This window comes from Athene cunicularia, assembly GCF_003259725.1.
Source record: "Athene cunicularia isolate RWA chromosome 13 unlocalized genomic scaffold, athCun1 chr13_part1, whole genome shotgun sequence".
Lineage (NCBI taxonomy): Eukaryota > Metazoa > Chordata > Aves > Strigiformes > Strigidae > Athene > Athene cunicularia.
In genome coordinates this window covers 9,529,149-9,540,013 of record NW_020799117.1, presented here as the reverse complement: position 1 = coordinate 9,540,013, position 10,865 = coordinate 9,529,149, and the positions used below count along the sequence as shown (strand labels likewise).

Sequence of the window (10,865 nt, the reverse complement as noted above, 5' to 3'; positions counted from 1 at the left end):
AGGAGCTGGCAGCCTGCAGACTCAAGAAATACTTCCACCATGACCACGGCAGGTGTTTTTGTGCTCCTCTCCTTTGCGCTTTGCTGCTTCCCAGGTGAGTAAATTTCAAGGTGCCGCAGACGCTTCATGTCCAAGTCCTGGCTGTCTTTAAAAGGATAAGATAGTGGCTTCAAAGAGAGAAAATCTTCTTCTAACAAAGCTAGGCTGCATCCATATGTTGGCATCATGTAAGAGAAAATTTCAGGACAGTCTTAAATGGATCACTGTTATAGCTGGTTGTCTGTCATAAACACAAATAACTGCAAGTAGAGTTCTGTGCTGCTAACTGGTGCTGTTACACTTTTTACACTGTTGTTTTAACACTGTTATGCTGCTTACAATTCTTGTTGTACAATTTCAGCAAATGGATAAACACTTGAAACAAGGCCGTAATGAGGTGTTCAGACCTCTAGTAACTAGTCATGAAATATTGTAATGGCACAAGCAAGTTCTTTGCAGGAGCCTGGCAACTTTCCTGCAGTACTTTTGCTGCTAATGGAGAAACAGGAGATGAAAACAAGCCAGTGTCTGATGTTCTCGCTGCATATTTACATCTGATGAAATTATAAACTCAAAGACAATGTTTTTTTTACACTTAGCTTCTTTAAAATGCATATTCTTGACAACAGATGCTGTATGTATTTGCTTATCCTGTAGGTGACTATTTGCATTTGCATTTATCTGTATTGACTCAGGTTTCTTTTCAGATATGTAATAGCAGCTTTTTAGGGTCAAAATGGATGTGTAAAAAGATAAGGAAGGAAAAGCTATTCTATTTTCAATTAATAAGTCTACCTATCTCAAAATAAAAAAGAATAAAGCTATTCAAAACCATGTTTCATCACAGCCAGGAATAAGCAAAGCTATTATACTTATCAACATAGAAAAAAAAAAATCATACATAGCTTGTTTCATTCAGGAAACCAATTGCTGGAAATCATTCCGTTTGGTGCTGAATATAGGAACTTCACATCCAGATTTCCAACTTTAACTGAGGTCTTATCACATTGGCTTTGTTTCACACTTTCTGCCTCTTTTCTTTTCCAGATGCTGCTTTTGGGGTTGAGGTGAGTGGAAGATTTCTTTTTGCCCCTTTTCTCAGGTGTGTGGCTTCAGGAATGAGGAAGAACTTCAGGCTTGTAGGTGCTTAGCTGTTTTCCACTTAGCATAAAATTAGTGTCATTGTAATCAGTTTCTACAGTGTAAAACATTAAATGATACTGTTCCTGGCTCTACATCTATGGTGTATGTTAATACTGTTGTACTAGTAGTAATGATCGAAAATTTTTGGATTAATTCATTTTTTAGTAACTTTAAAATAGTCTAAGATTTAAACTGATCATATATGACTGGCTCTAAGCTGATAGCAATAGACTGTGGTATCAGTACCTACTCGCAGACAACCTATTGAAAAAACAAAATACCAGTAGATACTCCAGCTTCCACACACCAGGTCATCAGTCTTGCTCCTCTGTAAAAAAAACATGAACAGTATGTTGAGAATGAAAGAGTAATAACAGAAGTGCACTGGAGAGGCCAAAGAATATAAAACTGAGGGACCAGTGAGTAGCCTTCTCAAAATGATGTCGAGTGAGCATGAGAGACCACCACTGATACACCCCATCGGGGGCACTGCATGGCTACAGCCATCTCCTTCTTTCCTGCTGTGTGGGGAGGTCTCTGCAGAAAGGACTCACCCGTTACCAGATTGACCCACCAGCACAAGTTTGTGCTGTAGTAGTGAAAAAACCCACTGCAGGTTGTATCTGGTCACTGTTTCATGCGAAATGAGGGTTGTGAATGAAAAATGTCCTCTTCACCCTGTTGCTGTTCATTTCTTTGACAGGTGGACTGCAGTACGTATCCCAACGCTACAAATGAGGAAGGCAAGGAGGTGTTGGTCTGCACCAAGATCCTCAGCCCCATCTGCGGTACTGATGGAGTCACTTACAGCAATGAGTGCCTGCTCTGTGCCAACAACCAGTACGTACGGCATAGGAGATCTCAGACAGCAATGCTCAGGGCTCCTGGCAGCACCACTTTTCAACAGTGATCTGTCATATGTCACTTGTGTCAATTCCTTCAAAATGACCTTGTATATCACTGTGTGGCACTCTGTTGCCTAGACATCACTTTAGTCACCATGTGTCTCCTTTGCTGGTGTAATTTATTCAGATTTTAATTCTCCAGCTCAAGGATCAGCTAGATGACAGCCCCTAGGGCATATCTCATCACAGCAAAGCAGAGCAAAAAGATGGAGAGATACTCTACTCTGAACTGCTCCAAATAGTTCTAAAGCTCTCAGGGTCTTTACATCCCTGCCAGCCACTCAGTGCTAACTGGTCAGGGAGGATGGCACTACCTTCTCAAAAATATATATATAAGCCTAACTGATAAAAAAAGACAGCTTTCCCTTGTATTAGTTATATATTTCCAGCACCTAGGGTGTAGCAAGATGTCTTTGCTGAACTTCCTAACATTTGTCTTTCCCTCTCTAGAGAATATGGAACCAATGTCAGCAAAGACCATGATGGAGAATGCAAGGAAGTCATCCCTGTAAGTGAAACCATTTTTCCCTCGGGCAAGGGGCATGTCCTGCTTCTGAGTGGCCAAAGCTGCTTGTTGAGTCCCCTAATAAATAATTCAAACCCTAAATAAAAGGACATATGACATGTTAGAATCTTGCATTGGTCATCTTCAAGTGAACTGTCATCATAGTGACACACAAAAAAGCATTTTTCCTGCTGTGGTGGTATCCTAGGTGGCCAGACAGAGACACTCACCATATCTACTTGCTTCCTATAAGTAAGCCTTCACCAGTACTTTGTTGTGTGTTCCCTCAACAGGTGGACTGCAGTAAATATCCCAACACAACAAATGAGGAAGGCAAAGTGGTGTTGCTCTGCAGCAAAGACCTCAGCCCCGTCTGTGGTACTGACGGGGTCACCTACGACAATGAGTGCCTGCTGTGTGCCCGTAACCCGTGAGTACTGTGAGGGATAATGAGTGCTTAGCACTACTGACAGCTGCTCTTCTGAATATAAGGACTTCTACCAAGGTTTTTCCTGTAAGGTGCTTGGACTTTGACCCTCTTCTCTGGTAACTAGACCTTGTTTTCCTTTGTGATTAGAAGGAAAACTGTGCCTTTGATCTAGAGAGAGGAGTAGAAGGCTGGGTAGGGACCTACCACAAGAGATAATGTTTTTCCTAACTAAGATAAAAGGGTCTGTGTGGGAGATGGTGCCTTGCAGAGGACAGCAACTAACCTAAGGTACATCTCCAGTGTGACACAACCTAGATCCTCATTCATGTTAATACCCTGGACCCTCCCTTGTCCTTCGCATCATGCTATAAACCAGCACTCCGGCAGGCTGTGTCACCACCTGAGCTGGTATGAGAGCCATGTGGACACAACCTAAGCTGGATGTCCCTTGTATCCCCTATGTTGTACCTGGGGCTGATCCGCGTTGCTGAGATGTGGGCTCAGCAGAGCAGGTTGCTCACAGAGCTCCCTAACATGGGTCTCTTCCCTTCCCAGAGAGCCTGGAGCTGGTGTTGGCAAGAAGTATGATGGTGAATGTAAGAAGGAAGTTGCTACAGTAAGTGAACTGCGTGATGAGGGACCATGTTTCAGTCCCACTGATGTCAGGTGAAGCACTGGCAGTGTCTGCAGCAGCCCCCAGACCAAGAGTGTGCTACAGGAGTGTCACTGCTGCTGTGCTTCAGCACAGGGAAGATTTTGCTTTCTTCACATGTAATACACATTATCTGTGCTAATGTCAGAAAAGGAAGAGGGATGATTGCACAAGAAGGGATCAGTAAAACAGTAGTATCAGAAATAATCCATCGGGGCAGAACTGGGAATAAGAACAGAGCATGGCTTTTGGAGTCAGACCAATAATCCATCAAGCACACGATGGCTTGATGCAGAGCCTGCTCTTACAGAGGGGTGGTAAGGATTGTGTAGGAGTGAGAGTAGAGTATGTATGGGACTTCTAACCTTCCAGCCTCCAGCTATTTTCAAGCGATGGACCTCAGCTAGGTGCGATTTCTGTGTAGTCAGTAAGCCTCCATAAATTTCTTCTGCATGAAATCCCTCGGCCTCTTCCTGGATCCATATAAGTTTTTCGCACTACGATAATTCTCAGCAAGCATAGCACCCACTGCACAAAGAAACAAAATCCCACTCTCACAGTATCCAGCTAAGTGCTGATCTTCCCGTTTTAAGGCTATAGGAGAGATACTGGACCTTTATACAGGCATCAGCACTTACACTTCTCCAGACACCAGTGTTTTTCTATTTAATTTCCTGGCCAGGTTGGGAACACAGTGCAATGTGATCACGAGAATGGCACATTCCCCGAGTGAACTGCTGCTGCTTAGAAATGCTGTGGTCAGGTTATGATATACATCTCTTCAAACAGGAAATTATGATCTATTTTTATATTACTAAATTCTTTTGGCATAGGAGAAACTGACACCTCAGTTTATATCAGATTGTGCAAGGAAGTTAATTACTTTTAGTTAGATCATTATCATTAGCACCGCAGCTGTAGCTAGGGGTTCAAACCCTTCTGATATTGACTCCTTCATATCCTTCAGATTAGATTTTTTTTTTCCAGATTGACTGCAGTGACTACCCTAAACCTGTCTGCTTGCTTGACTCTATGCCTCTGACAGCAAAACATACAGCAATAAGTGTAACTTCTGCAATGCAGTTGTGTATGTAGACACATAGGTCACATTTATGTTATCAGTTGCCTCCTATAGGCACAAGTTCACAGTTGCCACTTTCTTGTTTGCTAACCAGTGTTGATTAGGGATTTGGGGCAGGACAGGACGCCAGCCATCGTGCCAACCATTCAGGTTTTTTTCATTAAAGAATACAAAGAGCTATGTCTGGTTTGTTAGTGTGAGCGGTTTGAAGAGTGTTAACCTCAATGGAATTTTTCTTGCATGTTGCAAAGAAAATTAAATTTGAAGTTTCATTATACTTTCCTCCAAAATATTTCAGTCTTAAGAATGGGTTAAATAATTTCACTCATCTCTTAATAACCAAATACCTAATGAGACTCTCAGTCTGCAAGTTCTTTGGCTCTGTGGCAGGATCCTGTCTGACACCTTCTCTAGGAGTCAAGCAAAAGAACAGATTACAGCAGGCAGCACTCTGTGTCTAATCCATTTTTTCCTCTCCTCGCTTTCAGGGACAGCAATGAGACTCTCACTTTAAGCCATTTTGGAAAATGCTGAGTATCAGTGCTGAGAGAATTCACCACAGGATGCCCACTGGCAAATCCCAACTAAAGATCTCACCTCAGTTCATCTAATCCTCTGGGGAACTCAGCTCACTCCTGATTTTCTTTCTCAATAAACTACATCAGCAACATTCCTTTGTCTTGTTTCATGTGTTGTCTCATGAAACATTTTCTTCTGATTTGTTGAATGATGGTGCCAGGCTGAATGAGTTACGTGCTCACAGTTCTGGGATATAACAAGACCAACATCTTGCTCCCCTCCCTCTCATAAAAGACAGAAAATTAAATACAGATGCATTAAACCTCAGAGCTGTGTGACTTTGTACATGAATGTTAGCCTACATTAGTGTTCAGACCCTTTTAGACATTTGACATTGTAAAGGGCTGAAATACTGCTTGGAGGCAATGACACCAGCTGATCTCTCCTAAGGTATTTCTGGTGCCCTTTCTGGGTGTCATCAGCAGAACCCGCTCAGGCTGTGGTGGTGTCTGAACCCAGAGCTGATCCCTGGGCTCCTGAGCACAGTCCTCACCTGAAGCATAGCACTCTGCAAGGGCAGTCTGTTAGCAAACCTGTATTTTTCAGACACGTGAGTGGGCCCTGCCTACTTGTCTAGATCCTCCAAATGACTTATTTCTAGATTTTTTTCATCTTTAAATTGTCCTTTAACAACCTCCGAGTGTTTTACGATAAATGCCCTCCTAGGGATGGTTCTTACTCCTGCCTAGCTGTCTTCTTTTTTAGTCCTTAATAACATAATACTCTGCCAGACCAAGGAGTATTTCAGCAGTGTTTCACAATCCAAGGACAAAGTATCCTTCTGTTTTTTGAGAGTGTGACCTGTCATTGGCATATAGTCCATGAAATTTATTTTGCTCTTGTCTTCTGTTGGAGTATTGAATTGGTGGGTTTTTGACCCACACAAGAGAAACATAAATAAATTGAGCATATCCCTTCTAAAAAGTACTATCTCCCATATGCATTTCTTTTGGGAGCCAAAGGAAGGAGGATGCTTGATTTTCTTGATGGAATGATGTTGTCCAAAAAGCCATGTTTTGGTGGTAAAACAAAGGATTTATGTTGAGATGGAAAAATGGCTGAAGCAGTGATTGGGTTCAACTCTTCTAGGATCCAGGCTAGGGCCTCACATTGTTCTGTCATCATCAGACTATCAGTCCATTACTGCTAATCTAACCCACAATGCTAATGGCTTTTAGGGGAAGTAACAATTGTAAATTCTTTGCATATGCCATCTCTTGTCCAGTCCAAGAACTTCCTTTAGTGTCTGGGACACCCTCTTGCTCTCCTTCACAGTTCACTGCTTTCCTGGTTTCGCTATGAATTAATGATGCTTTACTGGGATGAATCACGGAAATAAAAGTAGAGACTTCCAACTCTGGAAGCGGTTTATTCAACATTTTGCTCATGCACACAGAGAAAATCCGACAGCGGTTGTGCTTAGGTTTATACAGTTGCTCATTTGCCTGCAGAAATTTTCTATTGTCCTTCAGAAGGAACTTGTCACATATTTCACTCGAAATAATGACACAGAAGGTGTGTCTAACACGTCTAAACTTGCGACTGCTGTTGCTGAAGTAGCGATCTTCCTGACTTGCAGCACGGCTTACCTCTGTCAAGACTGCCACCCCAACAGAAGACCAGGAATGTCACTTCAGAATAAGGGTGGATAAGCGAAATATGAATGCACACGAACACACACAAACAAACAAACATGCACATACATATAAGCATGGTTACCACCTGAGGGCAGAATTAGGGCTACGTTTACTGAGCAAAACACAGGCTCTGCTGCTTGCAGACGCTTCAGCCACCATGAAGACGGCAGGCGTGTTGCTGCTCCTTGCTCTAGCCCTTTGCTGCATCCCAGGTGAGTAGCTTTACTGCCTCCTGCTCTGCCTTTGAGTAAGCGCTGGCTGTCTTTAAAACCACAAAAACATCCTCAGACTGGAAAGAGCTTCATTCTACAAGGACTTATTTACTCCTAGAAAGATAGTGTTGAAAAGACTTGACATCAAAGACTATCACTTATGGGGTAATATTTTAGCAACAGAACTGAGTGGGTAAGAACAACTGTGGGAACAGTTCTACTCTCAGTGCTAGTTTATGCATAATGAAAGAAGTGACATGTACGTGGTACAACCCGGAGACTCAGACATCCAGTGTTTAACCTCTGAAATGTTGCAGAGACACAAATTATTTTACTGAATGAAAGCAAACATTTCTTGTAGTCATCCCGAACTGAGACGTAATTTGAGAGTCTGAACAGTTGTAGAAGCTTTATAAAAGTTACATCTCACTAAATAACTCTTATTTAAGAGCTGTTGTGGCAATGCATACAAGACACTACCGCTGTGCACTTGCCAGCTTTATGACCTGTTTGCCTTAATAACTTGCTTAGCTTTGAGTACATGTCCTGTTATCCTTTGAACCATGGAAAATGCATTTTTCCTCTTTCCTTTTGTACACCCCTTTCCATCCTGGCTGTAACCCTCATTAAACAAATCATACTATAAAATCAATATTGCAAACATACAATATGGCACGAAATTTTGCCTGAAAATCATTTTGTCTAAGAAGATATTTGCTAACAAGCACTGAATTGAAAGTTGCTAACAAACACTGAATTGAAAGAGTGCAGGGCATGCATTCACAGTTTTTTAAACTCTAACATAACTCATGAATTGCATTTGTATCATATTTCCTTCTTTTTTTCTTTTTTTCCAGATACTGATGCACTGCAGGTAAGGGACATATCTTTCTATTTTCTATCATTTCTTTCCTTAAAGCAGTTTCCATATAAATCCTTACTAATCACATTGTGATCGAGCATTTGAAAATCCTGAGTCATCCAGCTGTCCGAATAATATTTGCCACAGATATTATTGGGTGAAATTGCCATTTTCATCCGATGATAGTTTCAACAAGTATTCAGTTCATGTCCAAGTTTTTGTCAAAGTCACTGCAGCAACACTTACAATAATTACACAGGCTCTGGAGGCAATGTACCACCATATTCTTGCCCTGCCCCTGTGCTTTTTCTTAGCATCTGCTGCTGGCCGGTATTGGAGGGAGCTCAGGGTGTGTGGGGTCTCCTAATGTCACCTTTCTTACATATCTGTTGTTGAGAGCTTTTTTGTGAACACACATTGCATCTATTTACAGGTCTACTGCAGTGACTACGTGGTACCTACAGACATCTGTACTTTGGAGTACATCCCACACTGCGGGTCCGATGGCATAACATATGCCAATAAATGCTTATTCTGCAATGCATTCCTGTATGTATGAAACTAAATCTCTTCACTAACGGTGAACTAAGAGCTTAAACAAACTAATCAGTCTTGGAGACTGGTCGGAGAAGTAAAGTTCTTTTATTTTGTGTTTAACTGTTCTCCTACTAGCAAGGGTCAGTGTTTTATTGGGAGAATTTGCCAGGTTTTCCTTTCTTTCAGGTATAAAGAGGTAACATTTAATAGAGTTCTTTATTTCCCTCTTAAGTAATTTGCTGAAGAGCTTTCTTGCAGCAAACAAAGTCTATTTCGTACAAACTATTTGGGTTTTTTTTTTAAATTAAGTCTTTATCTTGACTCTGAATGTTAGTAATAAGAGGAAATAGCTGGAATAGTGTCCAGAAGTTTTCTGTTTCAAGTTCCTCTATGATACATCCTTCACCAGAGGAAGAGACAAACAGTAAAAGCCCAGATGTTCTGTCTCTGAGGTATTGATTTCTTTCTCCACAGGAGAAGCCATCAAACTCTTCGCTTGATATCTCTTCAGGAGTGTTAACTTCTCAATAGGCTTCAGCTCAGAAAGAAGAATCCTCCCTGGCCATGTTCCCCATGGCAGATGCTCCCCTAAAGCCTTGTCCTGAACCTTGAAAGCTCCTGATGAATCTTGAAGTCTCTGATTAATAAAAAAAGGCATCAGCATTTATGTCTTGCTTTAACAATATGTCTCTTTCTGGTTTTACCTAAGATGTTCCATGATTTCATCAGTGCAACAATTCTGGGGTGCGGGTATGAACGGGCAAATTACAGGGAGGGGGAATACATTGTTCTGATCTACAGAGAAATCAACCCCAGCCCCAAAGGCAATGGGTAGATCTTGAAGACATCTGACTTCATCCAGCTTTCCAAAAGAAAATCAGGTCTGGAGATACATCCTGGTGCAACGCTCCAATTGATCTATTCCTCTAAGGACATCCTGGACAGACACTCTGCTCGGCTGAGAGGAACTGTCTGCCTTCCTAACCTCTGCTGTGGGACACCAGCTGCCTCACCCCTGCGTTACTGTATGGTAGACTTCGGCAGCATGAAGAGGCCCCAAGCAAACCTGAACATACACATAATTGGAGACAGTCCCAAGCTTGGTGCAATGGGAGGTTGTATTTTGTGGCTGCTCTGCAAAAGCCCTGGAGGCCCAGAGGGTCTTGCTGGCACCAGGAGCTGCTCATCCCTCTTTCAATTTCCAGGGTTATCCCCAATTTCCTATGCCCACAAGAGAAGTGGTGAAGAAGGGAAGTTTCCCAGCTGCACCTCTTCCCCTTGCAAGCAGGGTTGGAAAGCCACCTTTAGGTGAGAGAACTGCTCTGCTTCCCAAAGCAATGGGACAGGATGTTTTCTCTGGGCAGGCAGATATCTGGCTGCTCACATTTGGGTTTGTAACATTCGTTGCTGCGGGGTATTGCAGAAAACCAGTGGGTAGCCAGTCCTAACAGACCTGATGTTTGGAGGACTGCTAGCAGTTGCCACTGCACCCTGGTTCTGCACCTCACCCACCACTTAGTTGCTGCTTGTAGGTAATTACGTTGACTGTCGCTTGTAGAGGATCCTCTGGATTCTTCGGCCTCTGGAAATCTCGGCTGATGAAAAGAAGGGCTCAGAGTCATAGCGTTAATTTATTATTCATTAACAGGGAAGCGCTGGCAGTGTGGCATGCTGTACAGGCAGCAGTCTCACAGTCAAATAGTTAATGATCTTAAGTGACAATGTGTCACTTTCCAGAGACTGGAGAGAGCAGCTCTCTGAAGGGAGACAATTTATTTCCAAAAGACATGACTCTGTGCAACCATTCAGTGCCAAGTCCCTTCCTGGGGCTGGAATGCCCCTCCTGTGAGAGGGAGGTCTGTGTGCAGGAAGGCATTTCAATGCCAGATGCAATTTCTTAGAACCAAGGCAAATTGAGGATTTGGGAGGTAGTGCCAGGGGTGTGTGGCTCAGGAGCTTCATGCTCCCTCTTGTCCCCTCCACTGAGCAAGGGAGTCGAGGGTAAGAAAACACCAGCTCCAGCACTTATGTTCTTTCCTGGGGAGCAGCAGAGAGGATGAGGATGGCCCCCAGAAGCCATGATGCCTTGGAGACAAGTGAAGCTCCTGATTGCACTCAAGATCCCAGTGGTCCTTGGAGGGCATCTTCCAGGGGCCATCTCCGCTAAACAGGAAAATCCACCAGGCAACTGAGGGGAAACTGTGAGTAAAAATGAACAGGGACAAATCCTCCACCCTGATGCGGAGTTATGCAACATCACTCAGGAGTAACCGAGGGCAGAGC

At 42.9% G+C, this 10,865-nt stretch overlaps 1 protein-coding gene across 1 annotated transcript; it reads left to right on the top strand.

Moving 5' to 3' along the window:
• LOC113485386 (ovomucoid-like) lies at positions 1–9,170 on the top strand. The gene is made up of 10 exons (XM_026858513.1): positions 1–94; positions 1,087–1,106; positions 1,886–2,022; positions 2,538–2,595; positions 2,886–3,022; positions 3,578–3,638; positions 7,099–7,183; positions 8,041–8,057; positions 8,473–8,594; positions 9,057–9,170. The coding sequence occupies exons 1-10, from the start codon at positions 40–42 to the stop codon at positions 9,100–9,102; spliced, it is 738 nt and encodes a 245-aa protein (XP_026714314.1). The 5' UTR covers positions 1–39; the 3' UTR covers positions 9,103–9,170.
• Positions 9,171–10,865: the final 1,695 nt, after the last annotated feature.